The following is a 24,508-nucleotide window of genomic DNA, read 5'->3' as shown; positions in this document are numbered from 1 at the left end:
ATATGTGGAGCTCAGTTCCAAGAGTTGGTCCTCTCCTTCCACCATGTGGGTCCCAGGGATTGAACTCAAGTCTTCACACTTGGCAACAAGAACCTTTGCCCACTGAGCCTTCTCACTGGCCCCACCAATGTGACCTCCAAACACTTTTCAGAGCCCCTGTTTCTATACCTACTTCCCCGGTCTGTCTCTCTTTTCCCGGCTGGCTGCTGAGCTTTCCTACCAGGTCCCCATTCATAACGCAGCGTCCTGAGCTCTGCCCTTCCCTGCAACTGGATGGAAACGTCTAGACCCTTTCTCAGTCCTGCAAACAGGAAGCAAGCGCCGTAGTGTGGGCAGCAAGCTCCTAAAGGCCTAACCCCAGGGCATCTTTATGGCCTAGATGCCCTTTCCTGCTTCCACCCTATTATTCGGTTTCTGGAACTCGGTCCTTTCCCTGCCTGCAGATGCTGTTCCACTACCTATGCCTCTCCTACCACCTTTCCTCAGCTGAGACTCTGCCAGCTCCAGGAAGCCTACTCTGATGTCGCAGGCTGATCCAGTCTCCAGACTTCTCAGCAGCCAGTCTCTTCCGCCACAGATGGGACAGGGACAGTCATGGAGACACGCGAGGGAGGCAGAGACTGGAGCTTCTGGCTGAGGCTACCTCATCCAGGACGCCGTGAGAGACACAAGACTGGGGCTTCCCGTCCCAAGAGACTGCAAAGCACACAGACCTGGGCAGAGGTCTGAGAAAGCAGGGCAGAGCGGTAGCGAGTGCAAGCCCTTCTCCGTGCACCTGACACCTAGTGTGAACTAACAACACTAACAAAGGAGCCGCTTGTCCGCCTCCCCACAAAGAGCGCTGGACAGGAAGCCTTTCACATCCTGCCTCTTCTAGCTTCCGGCTGTGTGGCTTGAGGTAAGGATTTCAGCTCTCTGATCCTTTCTCCCCACTTGTATAAAAGGGAACTGTGGTAATGGCTCCTCAGGGGTGAATGTGAAGAATAAAATGAGGGAATGTGTCTAGCACAGGCTTTTAATCCCAGTCCTCAGGAGGCAGAGGCAGGGGAATCTCTGTGAGTTCCAGGTCAGCCTTATCTACCCTGTCTCAAAACACATCTAGCATAGTGGCTGATTCAGAAGAGGCTTCTGTGTGAGCTACATTAATATAGGCTTCGTAGTGGTACCCAGCACATAACATGCTCACCCGGTGCCTTAAGATTGAAAAGTGTGATAAGAAAACACCAATCATAATGACATTGACATGTCAACTCATCTGGCCATCACAACCACTCTAGCAGGCGGGTGTTTCTTGTGCTCAATATTTTAATATTGTTTGGTATGGAAGGGATAGAGTCTTCCAGGCTGGCCCTGAACTACACAATTCTCCTGCCTCAGCCTCCCATGTGCTAGGATTATAGCCATCCATCACCACATCCAGTTTATTCTACTCACATTACAGGTCAGGAAATTGAGGCCCAAGAGCATGCAGGACACAGGATGTGGAGGCTGGAGATAGACCAGGCAGGCTGAGTTCTCCGTATTCCACCTCTCTAGAGCCAGGAGGCTACCTCACCATTACTCTGGCCTCTGCCTGACCATGTGACCTCAATCATGTGACCCTGGATGCCTGCTACAAGAGGACTGCAGGAGGCAGCAGTAAAGGACACTTGGAACCCACCAGGCCACGGCCGTTGTCTGACCAGAGCTAGAGACAGACCAGTTGAGACAGAGGAGCACCTCTGACACTTGGACTGTCACAGACAGGTTACCACATGAAGACACTGACATACCATGCCAGGGGAGGGGTCTGGCCTCTGTCTATTCCCAGCCCCCAAAGGCCCTGAGGGAGGCTGAGGCAGCCACCCCCAGATGTCTATTCCTGTCTCTGGCCTAGCGCCGGGCTGGGGAAGCAACAGCTATTTTGAGGCCCTTCTCCCTCCAAGCGTGAGCGGTGGGAAGGTGCTGGGAACATCCCGAACCCGGAGGCTGTCCGTCACAGACATGCCCTGGATGTTGGCCACCCCAGGCTTCTGTGACTCTGCCACTTTCTCCAGCTGAGGCGATGCACCAGCTCTGAACACAGCCATCATCACGCTGGGGTAAACAGAGAGGACAGATTCCAGGGAGGTTCTGCTGGAGTCTGGAGCAGTGTGACTGGCCCTGCCCTTTGGAGCAAGAATGGGAGTCGGCTGGACCTGCAGGTCTCCGAGGGCTGCTCTGAGCTTACACTCAGAAAGGATGGGATGGTGAGCCAGATGCCTTCTCAGGGACGACAGAAACTGTGTAATCATCATAAAGGGAAAAAAAAAAAAAAAACATTCAGGGAAGACAAGGAAGCAGCAGGGTGTCTTGGCCCATCTGTAATCCCAGCATTCCCTTTGCCAAACCAGTCAGGTCACCTCAGCGGGCTCAGCTCTCTTTCCTCAGCTGAGGTGAATATTAGTGATAATGTACTTTGGGGGACTGGGTCCAGGAACTTCTTTAACTTAGGAAACTGACCCATACATGTGTCTAGCCATTTGTTCAGATCATCGTGGCAAAATACCACATTGTGACTTAAACAATGAGCGTTTCGGGAGGGGAGAGTCAGGGACAGGAGCAGAGGAAAATGGAGCAATCAATAAAAAATTTAATCAACAGAAAAAAAAAATGAGCGTTTTTTTTGTTCACGATTCTGGCAAGTCCTACTTGGTGTCTGATTAGGACCCACTTCCTGGTTTGTACGCAGCTGTCTTCTTGGGGTGTCCCCCGCACGGCTCTCTGGATTCCTCTCATAGGGACACTATTTCCATTCATGAGACCCCAACCTCATAACCTAATCATTTCCAGTCACCTCCAAAGCCCTCCCTACCCGCCACACATCCCGGTGAGGTTAGGACCTTAACAAAGGGAGGCAATGACCACACAGTGCCCAGCATCAAGAGAAAATAGGACAGAAGGTCATGGAGCTGAAGGTCATGGCTCCTATCTGCAATCCTGGCGAGGAATTTGAGGAGTTCCAGACCAGCCAGGACTATGCAATGAGTTACTGTATTAAAACACATATGAAGGTCAGCCTGCGCTACAGAGTGAGACCCTGTTTCAAACTAAGAGGGAGTTGGGGCGGGGGGCATGGATAGAGATGTAGCTCACTGAGCAGAGTTCAGTCCCCAGCCCTGCAGTATGTGTGTATGATGTCATACACCTGTGATTCCTTCACTCAAGCGAAGGCAGGAAGATCAACACCACCTTCGGCTGCACAGCAAGTCAAGGACAGCCTGGGCTACACACACACACACACACACACACACACACACACACACACAGCAAGTCAGGGACAGCCTGGGCTACACAGCAAGTCAAGGACAGCCTGGGCTACACGGAAAGTCAAGGACAGTCTGGGCTACACAGCAAGTCAAGGACAGCCTGGGCTACACAGCAAGTCAAGGACAGCCTGGGCTACACTACACGGAAAGTCAAGGACAGCCTGGGCTACACAGCAAGTCAAGGACAGCCTGGGCTACCACAGCAAGTCAAGGACAGCCTGGGCTACCAGAGACTTTAAAAACAAATCACAGGATGAACAGCGAATCTCTCTTCCTACTTAACACTTCTAATTCCTCTCTCCAGAGGCAGTCACCATCAGCAGCTTCCTGTGTCACCTTCTGGAAATCTCCCATGCAGATAAAGACAGAAAAGCTGTATGGATTGTAGCTGAACATGCTATCTAGAGTTGGATATGTCCGTCCAGGCCTTTAATCCCAGGACTGGGGAGGCAGAAGCAGGCAGGTTGAGGCCAGCCTACCCCCAAGTTCCAGGCCATCCAGGGCTATTCAAGGAGACCTTTTCAACCATTCCCCTAAAACAAAAACCAAGCACACCTTCCACCAAACTGTCTGGATCAAGCACTGCTCCTGAGCCTGCCTGTGAGCAGATGGACAGGTCACTGTTCTCCTGGCACCCTGCCTCACTAGGTAAACTAGGCTTGATAACACCAAGCGCACACCTTACGAGGCGGCTGTGATGGTTAGGGCAAAGTATTTAGCCCTTTCCTGGCCCATGGCTGCCCAGTCCCACAGACACACATCGACTCTTCCCAATAGACACTGAGGTGCCTTTTGCCAGGTCAAATAAGCAGTTATAATAATCACTGTGTGGGGGCTGGAGAGACTACTCAGAACTTACAAGCACTGGCTGCTCTTCCAGAGGACCCGGTTCTGTTCCCAGCACCCACATGGTGGCTCACAACCATCTGTAACTCCAGTTCCAGGAGAGCTGATGCCCTCTTATGGCTTCCCAAAATACTGCATGCATGCGGTACTCAGATACGCAGGCAAAACACTTAAAAAAAGAAAGAAACTCTGTGCTATAAATTCCTGATGGAGAAAGAACTAAATGAGAGTTCTGCACTTGGGACCTTACATTAATCTGGGGAGTGACTTGTAGTCCCCAAAGCCAGGGACTGGAACAATGTCCACAGGGCAGCGAGAACTGGTTCCTCAGGCCCCTGGCCAAGCAAATGGGACTATCTAAACTGTCCCCATACCGGTGTCTTTTTGTTTGTTTTGTTTTGTTTTGCAGAAAATTGGTTGATAGACTTAGAGGCAGGAAGTAGTGGCACTGTAGAAACTGTCAAGCAGGTTCAAGTCTCCTGGGTCACCATCCTCCATGGTTGCATCTTGACTCCAAAAGGGACTCCCTCGATACTGAAAGCACCCAAGAGTAACACTGGGGCTGGGGATGTACCTTGGCAGTGCAGACTTGCCTAGCACCCACAATGCATTCCCCAGCACCTCAAAACAAAAGCACCTAAAGCCGAGTATAGTAGAGCACGCACTCCTAGTACCCAAGAGGCTGAGCCAGGTGGACCTCTGGGAATGTGAGGCTGATGTGATCTACATAGTGCACTCCTGGCCAGCCAGGGTCACACACTGACACCCTGTCTCAAAGAGGAAAAGGAGCAAAGGCTAGGGGCATGTGCGCGAGCATACACACACACACTCACCCCCCCACACCTTTGTAGCTGCCTTCTCGCCTCCATCTAACTGCGATTTTTAAATTTATTTAGGGGAGACACGTGTATGCATTTGGAGGTTAGAGGACAACTTTTGGGAGTCCATTCCAGGACTTCCACTATATGAGTTCCCAAGATTCTTCAGGCTTGGCGGCAAGCTCCTTTCCCTACTAAGCCATCTCAATTGACCCCTATCATTTTAGCAACTACCCCAACCACTTCCCTAGGGAATTCTCCAGACTTCCAGTCTCATTTATGGGTTATGTGAGTGGTTTCAAAACAGGCTTTTAAAAATGCATTGCTGGAGCTAACCTTCCGTCCTGTCGTTGATCAAAAAAAAGGGCCAACTTGGGAGTGGGAACCGTCAGACCCGAACAGGAGGGAATCCAAGCTCCACTCACCACTCGCATCTGACCATCTGACCTGGTTTTGGGGCCGGTCTCTCCAAGACAACTGTAATAATAGTAAGCGCCAGCACCCCACGGATGCAGGCGGTGGGTGATGAATGGGCTCCGCGCACAGGTTTGGACTCAGCGGGGATTAGGCTCCATCCCTGCGTGAGTCATGCCTGCGTGCGTCCGCCTCTAAGCCTCAGCCCCTTCCTCGGCCTGACGCTGGCCCAAGACTCCCGCCCCCGCGCGGCGGAGACCCGGGTGATTGCAAACAGCCGCCGGCCTCATTAGGAGACGTGTAATTATCGGCTGGCTGATCCGAGAGCGGGGGGGGGGGGGGGGGGGGCGCTAATGACTACCGGGAGAGGCTGCGCCGTCGGCGGCCCCATCGTCGAGGTGTTTTCTCCTGATGTCAGTCATTCATCACTATTTACTAGTTCCCTAGGAACTCACTGTGCCGGCCCGTGCCAGTGAATCCTATCTACGCCTCTAGCCTAACAATTCCTAACAATCGGGACTAGAAGGGAAGCTGAGCTCTAGGGACTTGGTGTCCTCCCTGACAGCACCTGCTGCCGTTGTACCAAGACCGGGGATCCGAACACAGGCCTATGGTTCTGTTACACTAAGTGGGCAGTGAGCACAGGAGTGGACTGGAGCGCCCCAGCGCTGGGACTTTGGAGACGAATGGTTCCAAGGTTGAATTCTGGGCCTGTTCAGTGTTAGGTAGGAGACACTGATCTGGGCCTGAACCGCACCTATAAAATGGGCGCAGGGCTGGGATTGAGACCGACACCAGGAAGTGTCAGGGACGCTATTTTTAGGGAGGCAGAAGAGTAGTGAGGCTGTTGTTCCCAGGCTAGGTTGAACTCGGGCACACTGTGGGTCTCTGGCACTCCCTACTGGCCAAGGAGGACGCTGATCTCGGTGGTTCTGGATAGTTGGTTATTGCAGTGTGCGAAAGAGAGAGTTCTTTGGTTCCCTAAACCTGTGGAAGATTGCGAATTTATCACGGATCTTGCAAATAGCTGTGGAAGATGTCTTGTTTTATGTTACCACATCCGGTCAGACGACGCCCGGACAGATATACAAATAATCAAGGTCATAAGGGGCTGAGGGCTTTAGCTGCAAGTCTGATCCCTGGGTTTGATCCCTGGGATGCACACGGTAGGAGAGAACCGACTCTTAAAACTCCAGCCGCGGTAAGTACATACCTACACACTTATACAACAAATAAATAAAACTAATGCAAAAATGACCTCGCTACAAAGTCAAGCACCAAGAACCCCGTGACAAGAAAATCAGTAAAAAATGTGTATGTGGTCCACCAAAGAATACTGACCGAATTAGTGGTGCATTTAAACACTACAGCACTGGGCAGATGAGGAATCAGTTTGTAGCAGAACAGATGGAATGAAAATATAGTCAAGAAGCAGACTTATAGCCATGTTGCATGGAACAGGCATGCTGTAAAATATATCCATCAAGGCCCAGGTCCAGCAGCACCTATCCCTGGAGAAGTGGGAGCGGGGGCAGTGGCTCCTCCTCGCTAAGGACTTTGTGAGGGTCTAGGACCTGACCGAGTGTAGAGTTATCTATGTCACACAAGGCTTCAGCCAGTCGCACCCGAAGAATACGTGCTTTGCCTTTAACCTCAGGGCTCATAAAGGCAGACGATCTCTGTGAGTTCGAGGTTAGGCTGGTCTACAGAGTGCATCCAGGTCAGTTAAGGCTGTTACACCGAGAAACTCTGTCTCAAAAAACAAAAATAACAACAAAAAGAATATGCACTTTACATAAAAGATAGTGAAGTGAACCAAGCAAGCATGGTGGTCCCCAGCCCTTGGGAGGCTGAGGCACAAATGCTTTGAACTCCAAGCCAAACTGAAGTTAAAGACCCTGATTTAAACACACACACACACACACACACACACACACACATTCAAATAAATAATACCCATCTCCCCTTTTGTTTCTCTGTGTAGCCCTGGCTGTCGTGAGCTCACAATCCCTATTCTTAACAAAATACAAAGGGCCTGGGTGTGGTGGCGCGCGTTGGTAATCCTGGCTATTGGCAGGAAGAGACAGGGAAATCAGAAATTCGGGGTCTTCCTTGGCTGCAGTCAGTCTGGGGTTATCTTGGGCAACATGGGACAAAAGAAATAAAAGAAGGAGGGGAGGAGATTGACAAACCAATGGATAAAAACCGCCACACAACTGTCGAGGGCCCCTAAAAACATTAGCGTGTTTGGCTGTATGGAAAAACCTCTGCTCTGACTTCTTTAAAGGCCCCAATTCCCGCGATAGTCTCAGTGTTTTTTGTTTGTTTGTTGTTTTGTTTTTCAAGACAGGGTTTCTCTGTAGCTTTGGAGCCTGTCCTGGAACTCACTTTGTAAACCAGGTTGGCCTCGAACTCACGGAGATCCACCTGCCTCTGCCTTCCGAGTGCTGAGATTAAAGGTGTGCGCCACCACTGTCCGGCTAGTCTTGGGCTTTAAGTGCAGGACTGGCCTCAAAATTCACCGTTCAACGTTGGGGAATACAAATTAATCCAGACATTCAGTGAGAAATCCCCGCCTGAGGCGGACGCATGCGCTCTTACACTCTCCGAGGGAGGCGGGGCGTGGAGATTGACAGGGCACTCGGCCTGTCGGGCCCAGTCCCGCCTTCCTCCCGGATCCGGCGCGGACGCCATGGTGCGGTACAAGCACAGGTAAGAAGCGCTTCCCCCCCCCCCCCCCCCCCCGCGCCCTCGCGGCGGGGTCGCGTGCCCCGGTCGCGCTCACCGCTGCCGTCTGCCGCAGGTACCTCCTGTGCGAGCTGGTGTCAGAGGACGCGCGCTGCCGCCTGAGCCTGGACGACCGCGTGCTCGGCGGCCTCGTCCGCGACACGATCGCCCGGGTGCACGGGACCTTCGGCGCCGCCGCCTGCTCGGTGGGCTTTGCAGGTACAGGGGCCCCGCAGCCGGGGCGAGGGAGTTGAAGTTACTAGGCTAACTGAAGATGTAGAATCCTTGTAAGAGCTATGATTTGACAGGTCACGTTAGCACGTTTTAAAATATGCGATTTATCCCTTTTTAAAAGTTTAAAGCGCCTCTGACGGACGAGTGCACAGGAATTCTAAGGAAAAGTGGGATGAACTCGAAAGCCTTTTTTCTCCGAATGCCACATTTCAGCCCTTTACCGTACGCTTAAACTTGAATTCTGCAGATTAAATACGGTGGAGCTTCTCTCTCACTCCATTCGTTGACCTGAGTGGTCAGTGACTGCTTGACATTGGAAGGTCTATCCTAAAATTCCCTTTCAAGCTGCGCACCTTGGCCATGAATTTGTCGTAGCACTCGGGAGGCAGAGAGTGGTTGTAGTCCAGCCAGGATGACATAACAGGGCCGTATCAAAGGAAAAACAAAACCTTTCAAGTATGTATGTTTTTTAGCAGGACTGGTGGGACTGGAGAGGGTTCAGCAGTTAAGAACATTTGAGGTTTTCAGTGGACCAGGATTCCATCCCCAGCACCACATGGTGATTAACTCTGGTCCCAGAAGATGACACTCAGCTCATACGTGGTGCATATACATACATGCAGGCAAAACATCCCAAAATTTAAAAAATATTACTCAGTGATGCATACTCCCATTGACTTTTGTCTAAAACAGTTCCTGGCACATACTAGGGTTTTTCTGTTTTTTGTTTTAATGGGGAGTTTTCCGATTGTTCCCTTCCTACCGTAGTTCGCTACGTCAATGCCTACACCGGAGTAGTGCTACTTCGATGCCGAAAGGAGTTCTACCGGCTTTTGTGGTCAGCTCTCCCTTTCATCACGCATTTGGAGAGCAAAGGACACCGGTACTCGTGTTTTCTCAACACACTGCACGTGGGAGGTAAGAGTGGTGGTAGCTTGTGTGCGGTGGCTGTTTTCTTAAGTAACAGTTCAGAGCTCAGTGGGGACAGTTGCCAAGTCTCCTGCTGTCCCATAAGATGTCCTTCTATCCGCTCCTGCCCCCGAAAGACAGCGACTGTTTCACAAACTGTTGTCCACAAAAACTCTTCATGTGCCAGGTACAATTAGAACCTGTCAGAAATTCCTGATAAGGTACAACCGGAGACAGCTGTTGCCGTTGCTGCAGAATTGCACTGATGAAGGTAAGCAACAGTCGGCCAGGGCAAGCAAGGACTGAGGCTCAGCAGGTAAGGTGATGCCCAAGGACATCTTTCTCTTCTCTAGGGGAACAGGAAGCCATTAAGAAGTCTTTCTCGATAAGCCGTCTACTGGAGAAAGAGCCGTCCGAAGAGCTCTCAGACATTGCTGGTGAGGACGCTGCGGAAGCAATAGAATGACCCTGTTTCCAGGCCCACTTGTGGGACCAGGAAGTTGGAGTTGGCAGCAGCGCCCCACAGTTCTCCAAACTATGAGCCAGAGCACAGGTCATGGCTGCCTTTACCATCCATGGTCCTAGAGGCTCTGTACAGAAGTTTCCTATGTAACCACTGAGCCGAGTGGGTGGAATAAATATTCTTGGCTTCCAAAGCAACATTCCTAAACTACATAAAGTATATAATTCATGCTTGGCCAGGTCTCTGCTATCACACTGGCCTTGAATGTGCTTCCGTGTGGTACTAGATGAATTTTAAATATTCCTAGTCCCTTAATATAAGAATTCAGGCATGGTAGTACATGCCTTTAATCCCAACACCAGGCTGGCTGAGGTAAGCAGATGTTTTAGGCCAGCCCTGTCTACAGAGTGAGTTCCAGAACAGCCACAATTACAGAGAAGTGTTGGTGAGGAAGACTCGTGTGAAGCAGAAATACTGGTGACTAACCACCAACTACAATGACATAATCTAGGGTCGGCCCAGTATATTTTGGGACTGCAGACACCAGGATACCCGCCTGACCACTGATCCGGCGGCTTGATAAGAAATGTAGCTTTCAGCTGGCCCAGTGAGGCAGGATAGCACTTGGGAGGATTGCTGGCTTGAATGCGGACGGTTCCCAGGTGGCGGGACTGTCTGGGAAGCCTACTGTTCCCAATTAGCTCTCTGCCTCCTGCTAATGGATCAAATGTAAGATGCCAGCTACTTCTCCAGCACCATGTCTGCCTGTCTACTGCCATGCTTTCCGTGATGATTATGGACTCACCCTGTATGGTGGTTTGAATAGGTATGGCCCCTGTAAACTCCTGTATTTGAAAGCTTGGTCATTAGGAGTTGTGGCCTTGTTGGAGGAATTGTGTCACTGCAGCAGCAGGCTTTGAGGTTCCTGTGCCTCAACCTATACCTAGTATGGCTCACAGTTGCTTCCTCTGCCTGTGGATCAAAATATAAAATTCACAGCACCATATCTGTTGAAGCACTGCACTGCCATGCTTCTCACCACGAAGATAATAATGGATGAGACCTGAAACTGTAAACCAGACCCAATTAAATGTTTTCTTTATAAAAGCTGCTGTGGTCATGGTGTCTCTTCACAGCCATAGGAACCCTAAGACACTCTTAGGGTCCATTAAACGACTGTCACTTAAAAGAAGCTTGGGGACAGAAGCTAAGACTATTCATCATTCTTCCTGAGGATCTGGGTTCAATTCCCACACACACTCATTCTCACAAACACATGTGAGGTAACTCCAGTTTCAGGGGGATCCAACACACAGACATGCTTGAAGGCAATTTTTTTTTTTTTTGAAAGCTATTAGGGGGTGTGACAGGGTCCAGAGCTTTCTTGGTGAAGCTTCTCTTAAAGAATCACCAGGCAAAACTCATATCTAAGTGCAAAGGCTAAGTTACCCTAGGGCTAGCTGCCAGCTGAGATCTGGTCAGAGTAGCCACTTCCTATAAGAAAAACTTCCAATTTTGCTTTTTTTTTCTACTGTAGCCACCCAGCCTTGAGCTCACAGCAGTTCCCTAAACCTAGGTATTAAACCAGATATAGATATCCTAATCCTGCTTAATCCTAGTCCTCTGGATCTTTGACAAGGAGAATTTAACATGTAGGAGAGATTCAACTATTTTAACCGACCACAGAATTGTGTTGGCAAGCCAGGAAGCCCAAACAAGACCACACAGACTTTGGTTGAGAAAATTAACATCTGAATCAAAAAGACTAACCTACAGATGAACTAAGGTCAGGAAGGTGTCTCTCGTGAGTGTCAATACTTTATTTTGGTGTAAAGACTGGAAGCTGGAAAATACACTGTATTTAAAATTTTCTTGGTTCCCCTCACATTGTGGAACCCCCCCTCCCGCCCCAAGCTAATCAATCTGTTCAAACTCAAATACTTAAAAATTACAGCAGCAAAACAAAAGCACAGAAAAGAAACCAGATGGAGAAGGTGCCTGGGTGAGTAGTGTCACTTGGTGTGGACAACCGAGGTGCTGAATAGGAGCTTCTGTTTCTGCTTCTTCCGTTTCTTTCCTCCTCTGTCTTCTGAAAGAAACAGCAGTCTTAGCCCACACCGCCACCCCAGCCTGCTTCACTCACAGCAGAGTGAGCAGGCTTTGGAATCTCTCTGCCACCCCATCCCTGCCTAATGACATGGGTGTCAGGTGAGCACTGAGGTTAATGTCTGCACCACCCTCAACCAACTCAAGTGTCTACAGCCTAGGGGCTGGAGGGATGGCCCAGTGGTTAGGAGCACTTGTTGCTCATACAGAACACACAAAACCCAAAACCTCAATACCAGCAGGAATGGCAGCATATGTGGCTAAGCCTGAGCCCAGCGCTAAGGGAGTTTCCGCCGTTACCAGAGAGAGGGTCTGAAGTAGCTGGTGTGTCCAACTTCATGAAGGCTGCTTCAATAGCTTGGCTGAAGGAATTCTGGAAACTGGGCACAGGAACACGGTCAGAGTTATCACTCTCCCCATCGCTGTCCACAGGGGCAGGAGGAACCAAGCTATTATTCTCATCTAAAAAACAAAAGTTAAAATTCTAGAGCTCTTTCTTGTTTAAAGGAGTTGGTCCTAAGTTGCCCTTTCCTGTCCAGCTCTCACCTTTCTTTGGAGCGGTTTTGGGCCACACATCTGCTTTTGCTTTCCCGACCCTCAGCATCTGCCAAGTGGGGACAAAAGGAAGAACGTAAACGTCTGACCAATACCCTTTTCCAGCATCAGCCTCCACAAACTCTCAGCCCCTCTCTAAAGTGTCATGTCTTCTCTGCCATGACTAAAGAGACAGTGGTGTAACCCAAAGGACTTTACTCCTTAGGAAACAGGTGAAGAATACTAAGGATAGCACAAGAGGTGCTTACAGTTTTAAATCAGGAATACTATTTTTGATGTTCTCTCCTGACATTCTCAAGGCACTTCAAATGTACCTGAGCTGGCATTGTGGATTATACCTATAACCCCAATATTTGGGTGGCTGAGGCAGGAAAACTACCTACAATTCAAAACCAGTCAGGACTATATATGAGTTTAAGGCTAGTATGGAGCCTAGAGATGCCAACTCAAAAAAAACAAATTAAAAAACAAAATTTAGGGGGCTGGAGAGATGGCTCAGAGGTTAAGAGCACACTGGCTGCTCTTCCAGAGGTTCTGAGTTCAATTCCCAGCAACTACATGGTGGCTCACAAACATCTATAGTAAGATCTAGTGCCCTCTTCTGTGCAGGCAGAACACTGTATATATAATAAATGGATAAATCTTTAAAAAACAAAATTTAGGGTAAGTAGCATATACAGTATACCTTTCCTATTTTTTATTTTTTGGAGGTGGGTGGGGGCAGGTCTCCCTACATAGCCCTGGCTGTCCTGTTCTGGAACTTACCATGTAAACCAGGCTAGCCTTAAATTGACAGAAATCTGCCCGACTCTGCTGGGATTAAAGGCATTTGCTACCACACCCAGCCTACCATCCATCTTTTTTTTTTTTTTTTTGGTTTTTCGAGATAGGGTTTCTCTGTGGCTTTGGCGCCTGTCCTGGAACTAGCTCTATAGACCAGGCTGGTCTCAAACTCACAGAGATCCGCCTACCTCTGCCTCCCGAGTGCTGGGATTAAAGGTGTGCGCCACCATCGCCCGGCCCCCTACCATCCATCTTAACGAAGCATATATATGGATAACTGAGCCTCCTACTCTGTAAAAGCCCAACAGTGCTTTTTACCCCTTGTTACTTTCCAAATATCTCAATTATCACTGTTTAAATGCGGCCATAGACCGCATCTTACTTAAGTATAGTAAGTCACAACAGTCCCTCTGCCCTTAAGGAACTGTCTTCATTTACATGGCAAGGCCAGCTCTAACTGTGGTCACTGTATGTATCCTATCAGTATTTGTTCTTGTTTTTATAGCCTGGGCTGAGCTGGAATTTGTACTGGGATTATAGGCATGGGCTTCTGCACTGAGAAACCTACAGAGGATCTCTCTACTCCACTCTACCCACACTCGGCACAGGGTTCCAGCGAGCCTGCCTTAAGTTAAAGCTTGTGTCCCAAAGAGCGACACGAATATTCAGGACAAGTTGTGCTGTGCTAGCAAGTGCTGGTTTCCCTGGGTAATGTTTCTTGTTGTTGTTGAGGGTCTTCTATACCCCAGGCTGGTCTTGAATTCTTGATCCTCCTGTCTACCTCCTAAGTGCTGGGATTTCAGGCATGCTCTTAAGTAACCTTTATCTTTTTACTGTGGTGATCTTCCTAGAATTCATGATTTTTAAATCTGAATATTATGTCATCTGATTCTACCTTTTTAAAAAATGGTGCTGGGGTTCAAACCCAGGGCTGGACTCTTATTTTTAAAAGACAATTTGAATGCATCACCAATATTTATTCTCCAAGAAATTTTTATGTGTTTAATCTTAAACTAGTCATGAGTAAACAGACAAATCCAAACTATAGGCCAGGAGTGGTGGTGCACACCTGCAATGCCAGCACTCAGGAGGCTGAGGCTTGAGAATCCAAAGTTCAAAGCCAGCCTGAGTTAGATGGCAAAACTACAAACTGGTCTGGATGTTTCAAAACCACTCATTCAAGGGGAACAAGACTATAATGGCCCAAAAGAGGCTGAAGACGCTTAAAAACTAGATGTAAGGAATCTCTGAGAGCATCCTTAACTGAGAATGAGGAAGAACACTGGAACAAGTGGGGAGAGAGCAATACCCTGGAGTATTAGACATGGTAACAACTGCATTTACTGGATGTGACATTGGTTGTTCAGAGAAAATACTACTGTCCTCAATATGCCTCTTCTGGGTATGGAATGAAATGCCACCGTGGTATCTGCAACTCTCTACACAGAAAAGAGAAAGCATCTTGGCTCAGGATCACTCAGAGACTGAGCTATGCTGCAAGTTACAGAATAGCCTGCACTCCTATGCGAGACCTTTCCCAAACAAAACAAAAAACCCACAACCACAGGGGGAGAGAAGGGGGAAAAGAAGAAAAAACACAATTTGTGACTCCAGGTAAAATATAATGTTTGTGATACTATTCTTTCAACTTTTCAAAAGTAAAACTGAGAAGAAGTAGTGTCAGTAAAACAGTTTTCAACAACTTAGCTGGCTCACTAATAACCCCTCTGAGGCGGGAGGATTCAAAGTTCAAGGTCACTCTTGACAGAGCTAGTTTTAATGAGATCCCAGCTAAAGGAAGCATATAAAATTAAGCAAATGCCTATAATCCCAGTACCAAAAAGGCCATGATAGGAAAATACAAATTCAACACCTCAGTCTGGCTTACCACGCCATTTAATTCTGGTCTACGCCTCAGCACAGACGACCATTATTATCAAGTCTCCATCTTTTTCCTTTCGAAGGTGTACTCATAACCATCCTCCTTATCCCAGTGCAGCAGCTAATGGCATGAGGCATTTACCATCAAATCTATCTTTTACTTACTTTCAACTTAGGAGTTTACCAGATGTAATCTCATTGTAAACTGAGAAGCAGCTAGACGACTGGGTCCCAACCTTCCTAACGCTTCGACTCTAACACAGTTCCTCATGTTGTGGTGACCCCCAACCATAACATTATTATTTTTTTTTTTTTTTTTGGTTTTTCGAGACAGGGTTTCTCTGTGGTTTTGGAGCCTGTCCTGGAACTAGCTCTTGTAGAGCAGGCTGGTCTCGAACTCACAGAGATTCGCCTGGCTGGGATTAAAGGTGTGCGCCACCACCGCCCGGCCCATGACATTATTTTTGCTGCTACTTCATAACTGTAATTTTGCTACTGTTGTGAATTGTACTGTAAATATCTGATCTGCGACCCCCAGGTTAAGAACTAATGATCTAAACTAAAGCATTATTATTAAAGATTCTAAGGTCTGTCTTCCTATGAAGCTGTCCACCCACCTGTCTCAATTACCTGAGCACAGATCGACAATGTGTTTGCTTGTTGTCTTCCTACCTGACCACCAAGGGATGTGGCGGTGGCTAGTTACAGGGTAACCAGGATGACCTTTCCCTCTCAAGATGTAGAGGATTTAGTCTACATTATATAAATATTACTTACACCCAAGATCCTAGAACCAGCTGAAATTAACTGATGCAGCCCCTCACCTAGGACACTGTCCACTCATCTTAAATAATTAAAACTTGGATTCTCAATAACTAGTAAGAACTCTGTTCTTGAGAAAGTCCCCCACCATAGTGCATCTGACAAGCAATCCAACTGGTGGTTGGCTGCCCTCTCCATGCATCTGCCCTCAGCTACTTCTTGCTGCTTCAAGTTCCACTACACAGGAAGCTCTCACCCATCAGGAGGCTCTCTGTCCAGCTGTACTAGGCTGAGGGGCAACGATCCCTGGATGAGGTTCCTAGACAAGCAGCAGAGCTCATATGGGCAAAAGATTTACCTGGGCAAAGGAAAGGAAGGGAGAGTCTTCTTCCAGACTCCCAACGCAGAAGGAGGGACTGCCCTGACTGGTAGTGGGTGACAAAGGGGTCAGCAGAAAGTCTGAAAGGGAATCAGAGACCTCATTACATGAGTTATGTTCCAAAGAATGAGCATCCTCTTAACAATAGCCATGAAAGCCAGGCATGGCGGCACATGCCTGTAACCCCACAACCCTGAAGGCTAAGGCAGGAGGGTGTTTGATGTCAGCTCCGGCAACGTAGTGAGTTCCAGATCAGCCTGGCTTGAGAGCACCTTACCTCAGGGAGGGAAAGAGGGAGAGAAGGAAAGACTAAGTCAGGGCTGGATAACAAAAGGTAATCCTTGATTCAAGTGTTTTTTAAAAAAAATATTTATTTATTATGTATAAGATATTGTCTGCACATATGCCTGCAGGCCAGAAGAGGGCACCAGATCTCATTACAGATGGTCGTGAGCCACCATGTGGTTGCTGGGAATTGAACTCAGGACCCCTGGAAGAGCAGCCAGCGCTCTTAACCGCCGAGCCATCTCTCCAGCCCAATTCAAGTGTTTTAATTCTGACATGTTCTTACACAACAAAAACACTGTACATCAACCTACACCATGAACAGAGAAGGGATTTCTTCACGTCACTGCAACACTGGGATGCAGCCCTTCCTTGGAAAGTGTTTACACCGTCCACACAGGCTGGCTTTCAAGCTAGGGTTGCTCCTGACTGTAATCCTAGCGCTTGGTAAATTGAGGCAGGTGCATCGTGAGTTCAAAGTCAGTCTGGGCTACATAGCAAGCCTGTCTCAAAATATAAAAACAAAAGGCTAGCTCTCAAAGATTAGTTGTTTGCTATTGACTGGTTTTATGTGGGCAGACAACTTCAAGAAAAAAACCCATTCAGATCCTCCTTTATGGCCGGCCACCGTGACATGGAAACACTGAGGATTTAAGACACACACCAAATTAGTCTTCCTCTCAAGAGTCCTAAGTAGTATTCTGTCCTTTCTCACACATCAGTCTCTCCACTGGCTCGGGGACTGCTAGGCAAGGGCACCATGTCTCTCCTAGTAGCAGGCTTCCACACTAATCCAACATTAGTTGGCAGTTTCACTCTGAGGACCAAACTATTCTTCCTGATGCCTTAGAAGCCCAAAATTGCAAAACAAAACAAAACCTGTCAGATGAAAACATCCTCTACCCCTCAGTTAATGTAACCGGTGAGTCACAGCATTCTTTCATGTAGCAATTTCCTTCCCAGTTAACTGGAAAAGCATCATAGACTGTCCTCAAGAACCAAGTTCTAGCCCCAGTTCCTACCACTAAAGTTCCTGTACATTATTAGTCTCAGGATCTATGCTGGCTAGTTTTTATGTCAACTTTACACACACTAAGGTCACCTAGGAAGTAGGACTCTTAACTCCACTGAAGCAATGGCTTCCTAAGAATGGCCTATAGGTAAGTCTGTAGGACACTGATGACTGAAGTGGAAAGGCCCAGTGTACCACAGCAGGTGGCCCACATACAACCCATAAATTTTTAAATGAACCATTTCCTACTGTGCATTTAGTAATCTTATTTTTCCCCTAATTACAATCAATATTATAACAGAGACAGTAACAAACATGCTCAAACGTGAAAACTAGAAGAGGAAAATAAAACAAAAACAAAACCCAGAGCAGATGGGTCCGAGGAAACAAACTGCTCTGAGGTTGAGAAGCCAACAAGGTCTAAGCCAGCATAACCAACAGGCAAGGGCGATAAAATAACAATCAGTGTAACTCAGGACTATCAAGTTTTTCACTTAAATGTCACATTATACCAAGTTGGTCAGAGTTGTAAATTCAGACACCAGGACTTTGTTTAAGGTCTAGGGCATGGAGAGTTGGCTCAGTGGTTAAGAGCACTTGTTCTTGCAGAGGACCTGGGTTTGGCTTCCAGTAACCACACACACACACATTTAAAAATTAAATCAAATTAAAGCTCTAGCCAGTGGCAGAATTCACTAAATATCAACTCTTTACCTGCATGAGAACCTGGACTTCTGCTAAGAGGAGAAAGGGAGAGGGCCCCATGGCCCTCTGTGCTGGTGGGACCCAAAGCAGAATCAGAGGAGCAGGTATAGGAATTGAAGGCAGGAAACTGCTGAAGGTTCTCTAGGGGAATGTGGACTTCAGGATCTGCAAAGCAAAGGTTAAATAAGTCCATTACATAACTGTTTGGAATTTTTCTAGAGAAGGGCAATCTGGAGGGCCTAGAGGATGCAAACAATTATGAATCTATGCCTTTGCTTTCATACAATAATCCATGCTATGTGTAATCCAGAATAAAGGAGGCTGGAACAGTAAGAGCAAATTTAAGGCCATCCTAGGCTATATAAACCAGAGCCATACCCCCACTCCCTCAAAAAGAGAAGACTAGCTATGGTGCAAGCCTAGACAGCTTTAGCCCTTAAGAGACAGCTCAAGGTCAGTCAGGTCTACACAGTAAGTAGGTTCAGGCTAAACAGTGAGCTGTTGTCTCAACAAAACACAACAAAAAAAAAACTTTAAATGAAATAAGAAGAGAAAAAAAGACAATAGAACTTTTTTTTAAGACATTTGTTTTCTTAAAGTTTAGGGTGTATACTTGCTACAAGGTTCTAAAAGCCCAAGCATATACTCACTTCACTTTACCAAGCCAACTTTTATTTGCCATAGTAGATGGAACTGGGAGAGCTTAGTCCTTTCCCCAGTCCTCAGTTTGTCTGCCCCCCCCCCCCCCCTTTTCTCTGAGACAGGTCTTCTCTGTGTAACAGTCCTACCTGTCCTGGAAATGGCTCTGTAGACCAGGCTGGCCTCACAGACACCCTCTACCTCCTGAGTGCTGGGATTAAAGGCATTCGCCCAGCATTTTTTTTTTACTTTATCTCTGCATCTAAGTTTTCAGTCTAAGTCACCAGACCCTACTCTAGTGCTTGTTTTCTAGTGGATAATGAGGCCCTCAAGTCACATTAATCCCCTGGACTTAGTGACTTATTCTAGAGTCAAATCAGAAGATTGCATCCTGATCAACAGCTCTCACGCCCAAACCCTGCACATGTTTTCCATGGGTCTGAACAATCATGTCTAAGGCAGGCAGCTGCCCCAGCACTTTGAACAGCACTCCAATTCCCTACCATGGAACAAATGGCAGAGCATAAGCAAGCAGCCTGGATTCTGCAAGGAGCCGCATAGATTCACACACAGCAAAGCTAAGCAAACACAAGAGCTCCTGAACTTACACCTGCCCTGTCTCTTGTTCTCCTCCATTTCAATTCTGCGTTCTCGGCGTCGCTCCTCTCGAGCCTTCTTTTGGCGCTGACGCTTTCTTTTCTCAATGTCATCTGTGGGTCGGTCAAGTTGTAAGAAAGCCAAATCACCCATCATTAGCTACTAGATGACTAGTAGCCAGTGGGTCATCTAGCCTAGACGAATGACTCTTTCAGGATATAGCTTAAGCCCTTCCTCCCATACTAGGTTCCCAGTACAAAGAGAAGCAAAACAGTTCTTTCTCACCTGAGAACATCTCGAGAGTTTCCTTAGAAACCACAGGAGGCTGCAGAGCCAGTTCACAGATGCTGAACTCACAGGTGAGTGGCAAGTGAGAGAGATACCTATGGCGCTGTCGAACATCCTACATTGAAAACAGAACCAATGCTCAACAGCTCTTAAGAGCAAAGGATCTCAACCCAACATCCCAACAGTATACACACTCAGTGCTGTGACTCAGAAGAAGAATGCCACTGTTACTGCTCTTTTGAAAGGCAGATACTATGGGCAACCTACAGGTGGAACATCCATGGGGGGCGGAGATGATAGAGAGATGACTGAGTGGTTGCTCTTCCAGAGGTTCTGAGTTCAATTTCCAGCACCCAACAGTGGCTCATAACCATCTGTAATGGGATTTGATGCCCTTTTCTGGCCTACAGAGCACTCATACCCCTCACCGCGCAGAAAAAAATAAACCATTCATCAATTCTTCAGACTCAGGGTTCCTTGGATTGAGCTGTAAGTGAGTAAATTGAGCCCAGTAACAAACTGATCTAAAGCTGGCCATTGTTTCTAACTGTCTAGGGTCCACTATCAGAGAGCGAACAGGAAAAAGCAAAGTGTATGTACTCAATGACAGTGAAACAAAAAAAAAGCCTGGAACTGGGAACCACTGATAGAATCAATGACAATGGAAAGGAGGAAGGGTAAAGCAAGACCTGCTGAGTGGAACACAAAACCAAAGTCAGTTCACTTAAGTTTCTATTCTTTTTCTGGATTTCATGCAAAGTTTGGCTTTTTTTTGTTTGTTTGTTTATTTTATTTTATTTTATTTTTTTTGAGACAGGGTTTCTCTGTAGCTTTGGAGACCAGGCTGGCCTCGAACTAACAGAGATCCACCTGCCTCTGCCTCCCAAGCACTGGAATTATAGGCATGCACCACCACCGCCCGTCACCCAAGGATCTTTTATTTTACATCTACAATTCTATAATCAACACAGGCATATTTACTGAATGACAAAAAATTCACATATGTAAACCAAACCATAATTCAAAGGTACCTTTCAAAACTAAAAACATACTCCTGTCTGTGTGACCAAGCATAAAACACTGAAAGACTTTGGGGTTTTGAACATTTCTCTCAACGGTAAAAAGAGAGAAAAGGCGAGGGTGTGGTGGTGCACAGTTGGCCAGCCTGGTCTATACAGCAAGTTCTAGCATAGTCAGAGAGCTACATAACAAGATCTTGCCTCAAAAAATAAATAAAAATCAATTTAAGCCGGGCAGTGGTGGCTCACACCTTTAATCCCAGCACTCAGGAGGCAGAAGCAGGCAGATCTCTGTGAGTTTGAGGCCAGCCTGGTCTATAAGAGCTAGTTCCAGGAGAGGCTCCAAAGCTACAGAGAAACCCTGTCTCAGAAAAAGAAAAAAAAATCAATTTAAAGGAGGTGGGTGGGTGGGCCAAGAACAAATGCATATGGAATGAAAAAGAAGATACTAATACCCCAATCGCAGAAAATGACCCTGAGAAGCAGGGCAGTCCATCTGACACTGAGACCTAGCACGATCTTAAAGCAGCATCTAACATTTAACACAATTCATTGCACCATCACTAACAAAGAGATATAAATCAGGTCGCAGGACAGAGCTGTAGCTCAGTGACAGAATGCGCCAGCACACACACACTGCGTTGTTACCCAGGACTACAATAAGCTTAAACAAACAAAAAACAATTTAAACAAACCATAGCACTTCTGTGATAGAGGTAGGAGGGACACAAGTTCAGATATCCTTAGCTATAGAGCCTAGGCTGCATGAGACACCCTCTCAAAAAAATTAATAACGGTCAAGTGTGGTGGCACACACCTTTAAACCCAGCACTTGGTAAGCAGAGGCATAAGGCCAGTCTGTTCTAAGTAGCAAGTTTCAGGACAGCCAGGGATATAAAAGAGAAACCCTGCCTCAAAAATAAATAAACAAATAAACCACAACAAACTTACTAAGGGCCCCAAAGGTCTCTATAGTCTTACTCTAGTTAGGCCTACCCCAAAGAGATTAGACTAATGTCACGTCCTGCTATTCCCCTCTACAGAAAGCCTTACCTCAGACATGGAATACCCAGCAATCTCTACCACTGTCGCTGAGATCTTCTCTGGGCTCTGCTCCAGGCTGCCATACTCCCGCACAAGGCAGCGCACATTGACTGGGTGCAGGAACATGTGTTGTCCATCCTCCGCTAAAGACAAGAGCTCTGTCACACAAGCCCAGGCCAGCCTTCAGCAGGGACCTCTCCCAGCTAGGCCTGCCACTCCTACTTGCTGCTGGAAAGCAGTCAGTCAACCCCCAGGATCTGGTAAAGACGCCTCCCCCTGTTCAGAGTACCAAGTCATCACTTTCAAATACCTCTTAAGGAAACCAGCCCTCCTCCTGGGGCCCTCACCTTGGTAGAAGTAGTAACAAGGAGAGCTGCTCAGCTGGGTGAAGCCTGGCATAGTGATGGGTTCCTCCTGGCTTGACTCAGTACAAATGGTCCCCTCCCCAAGATTGTCATCTGCTACCTCTGACTCCTCACAGGCTTCTGGCTCAGACACTGCTTCCTCTTCTTCTACCAAAGGGAGAGCAAGAGGACGAGGGGAATCCAGAGAACAAACTTCTGCAGTTTCTTCATCAAAAGCAGACAGATACTCTAGCACACCCTGCTGGAACAAACCGTAGGTCAACAGAAAGTACTATGCCCTGTTCCATGAAATGATGTGGCAAAGATAGGCCTAAGATCCCTGGATGCTCATCTGAGCTCTCATGGCCATCCCCATCCTTGGAAAAAGCTGACAGACCTGGTCACAAGGACACAGCTAACAGTCACCATCTCTTCCTACACCAGCCCCACAGCCCACAGCAGTCTTAAGAACGGCAGTCACTCAGTTCTAACAGGCACACTGACCTTCCTGGGTTGGAAAACAGACTCCTTCGCCAGGGGAGCCATCAGCACCAGTTGTTCCAGAGCAGCTACAACTCCAGGGACCTCCCCTCTGCCTCCAGCTACTCCAGACAGAGCCTCTTCCCGAATCTAAGACCACCAGAGAAAAGACCAGAAACATACTCATTTTGAAGGTCAAGCAAGTGAGTGATTCTCACGGCTCAAGTTGAAGAATCCCTGTTTTAGAGGATACAGTAGATACTGAATTCTTTCTTTGGCTAATTCAACTTACTCCAACTTCTTAACAAGTTCTTAACAAGGCCTGGCAGACACTCCACAATGTCTCCCAAAACACCTTCATAACTCTAAGTATTTTCCTAGACAAGGACAAAACTAACTTGCTTATTAACTGAGAATACAGCTCAAAAAGAAACCCATCGTGACAGTGAGTCACAAAAACACTCTGAGCAGTTACTTTTAGTTCTCAAAGAGTCTGAAAGCTCTCAAAGTCAATCCTTCCTTCCTCTTACCACTTAAATAACGTTTTCAGTCTCCTGGATCTGCGGGAACTTGGTTTTCCGTTCCCAATGACTTACCTTAACCTCCTGGATAGCAGCTTCGATAAAGCAGGACTCAGGAGTGTGCTTCTCCTCTGCAAGCTGCTGCTCCAGGGCTACTTTCTCTTCCAGAACTACTCGGTGCAGCACCTGTTCCTTAGAGGCCAGCAGCAACTTGGAGTACTGGCTGTGCTGTTCATCTGCAAGAAAGGCAATGGATCACAAAAACACAGCTCTCAGGTGCTGTGACTGAATAAAACTGTCTCACACATTTTCTGACCTAGGAAAAAATGAGACTAAGTATATCTTCCTGAAAACATTAACAATAATCTTAAACTAAGTTAATTCAAGAAGTCTAAGAAACCAGAAAAAAAGGGCTGGGGAGATGGCTCAGCAGTTAAAAGCACTGGTTGCTCTTCCAGAGGACCCAGGTTTAATTCCCAGTACCCACATGGCAGCTCACAACTGTCTCTAACTCCAAGATCTGACATCCTCACACAGACATAAATGTAGGCAAAACACCAATATACATGAGAATAAATAAATTATTTTAAAAAATCAGTCTAATATCTACTAATTAGATAGAACATTAAGCCTAACCATAAGGAAATGCTTAGAAAGGTGTTTTCTAAGAATGAGGCACTAGTGATGTGAACAAGCACTGTATCGTCCATCTACTGTGTAAGGGCTGGCGACAGCTCAGCAGTTAAAAGCATTTAAATTATTTTTTTTAAATATTTATTTATTTGTTATGTATACAATATTCTGTGTGTATCCCTGCAGACCAGAAGAGGGCACCAGACCTTATTACAGATGGCTATGAGCCACCATGTGGTTGCTGGGAATTGAACTCAGGACCTTTGGAAGAGCAGGCAATGCTCTTAACCGCTGAGCCATCTCACCAGCCCCAATAAATAAATCTTTAAAAAAGAAAAAGAAAAATCCAACACCATACAATATACAACATAACAGTTGTCAAACTAGTATAGCTAACCCCAATCTCAAAAGAATGAGTGAGCTGAAGAAGCCTAACATTTTGGAGGTACCTTTAGGAAAAAGACTCATGGATGGCTTATTTCCTTACTTCCCTAATACTTTGGTTTTTTGAGACAGTTGTCCCATGAAGCTCAGGATGGCTCCAATTTGTTATAATCAAGGGTGACCTTGAACGTCTTCTGGTCCTTCAGTCTCAGCCTCCAAGTGCTAGGATTACAAGTGTGCATAACTCTGGCTAGCTCTTCCCTTGTGTTTCTGTTCTGTCAGTGCTGGGAGTTGAACCTATAGATTTGTGCATGCTAAGCTGCCCCTGTTTAGGGACAGGTTCTCATTATATGGCTAAAACTGGTTTAGCCAAAGGATGGATTTTTATTGTTG

At 47.1% G+C, this 24,508-nt stretch overlaps 2 protein-coding genes across 5 annotated transcripts in view; one reads left to right on the top strand and one right to left on the bottom strand.

The window, feature by feature from the left end:
* The first annotated feature begins 8,004 nt into the window (after positions 1 to 8,004).
* On the top strand, positions 8,005 to 10,805 carry Pop5 (POP5 homolog, ribonuclease P/MRP subunit). The gene is made up of 5 exons (XM_041646723.1): positions 8,005 to 8,077; positions 8,169 to 8,311; positions 9,095 to 9,244; positions 9,423 to 9,506; positions 9,589 to 10,805. The coding sequence occupies exons 1-5, from the start codon at positions 8,058 to 8,060 to the stop codon at positions 9,699 to 9,701; spliced, it is 510 nt and encodes a 169-aa protein (XP_041502657.1). The 5' UTR covers positions 8,005 to 8,057; the 3' UTR covers positions 9,702 to 10,805.
* A 784-nt stretch (positions 10,806 to 11,589) lies between these two features.
* Rnf10 (ring finger protein 10) overlaps positions 11,590 to 24,508 on the bottom strand; it is a 33,964-nt gene continuing 21,045 nt past the window's right edge. Inside the window, exons 7-17 of one of the 4 annotated variants that reach the window (XM_041646483.1) lie at positions 23,174 to 23,334; positions 22,602 to 22,727; positions 22,101 to 22,359; positions 21,763 to 21,896; positions 19,688 to 19,805; positions 19,414 to 19,515; positions 18,176 to 18,331; positions 16,144 to 16,244; positions 12,351 to 12,408; positions 12,105 to 12,266; positions 11,590 to 11,784 (exon numbers count right to left, since the gene is read on the bottom strand). In XM_041646483.1, the coding sequence (XP_041502417.1) occupies positions 11,711 to 11,784; positions 12,105 to 12,266; positions 12,351 to 12,408; positions 16,144 to 16,244; positions 18,176 to 18,331; positions 19,414 to 19,515; positions 19,688 to 19,805; positions 21,763 to 21,896; positions 22,101 to 22,359; positions 22,602 to 22,727; positions 23,174 to 23,334 (1,451 nt within the window). In that variant the 3' untranslated portion in view covers positions 11,590 to 11,710. Of the gene's footprint in view, positions 11,788 to 12,104; positions 12,267 to 12,350; positions 12,409 to 16,143; positions 16,245 to 18,175; positions 18,332 to 19,413; positions 19,516 to 19,687; positions 19,806 to 21,762; positions 21,897 to 22,100; positions 22,360 to 22,601; positions 22,728 to 23,173; positions 23,335 to 24,508 lie in introns of all 4 variants that reach the window. The other 3 variants (XM_041646464.1, XM_041646474.1, XM_041646491.1) reach the window with 3 other exon arrangements.

The sequence above is a fragment of the Microtus oregoni genome, unplaced genomic scaffold (assembly GCF_018167655.1).
Source record: "Microtus oregoni isolate MIOR12 unplaced genomic scaffold, Mior012 000003F_ref0000135, whole genome shotgun sequence".
In the NCBI taxonomy this organism is placed as follows: domain Eukaryota; kingdom Metazoa; phylum Chordata; class Mammalia; order Rodentia; family Cricetidae; genus Microtus; species Microtus oregoni.
Note: the sequence above shows the minus strand (reverse complement) of the source record. Positions and strands in the feature narration are given on the sequence as shown.

Bases quoted from the DNA above. Each gene is read 5' to 3' on its own strand.
- Pop5 (XM_041646723.1), top strand. From the start codon at position 8,058: ATGGTGCGGTACAAGCACAG. The intron at 8,312-9,094 runs GTACAGGGGCCC...TTCCTACCGTAG, and splicing joins CTGCTCGGTGGGCTTTGCAG to TTCGCTACGTCAATGCCTAC. The intron at 9,245-9,422 runs GTAAGAGTGGTG...TTCATGTGCCAG, and splicing joins CAACACACTGCACGTGGGAG to GTACAATTAGAACCTGTCAG.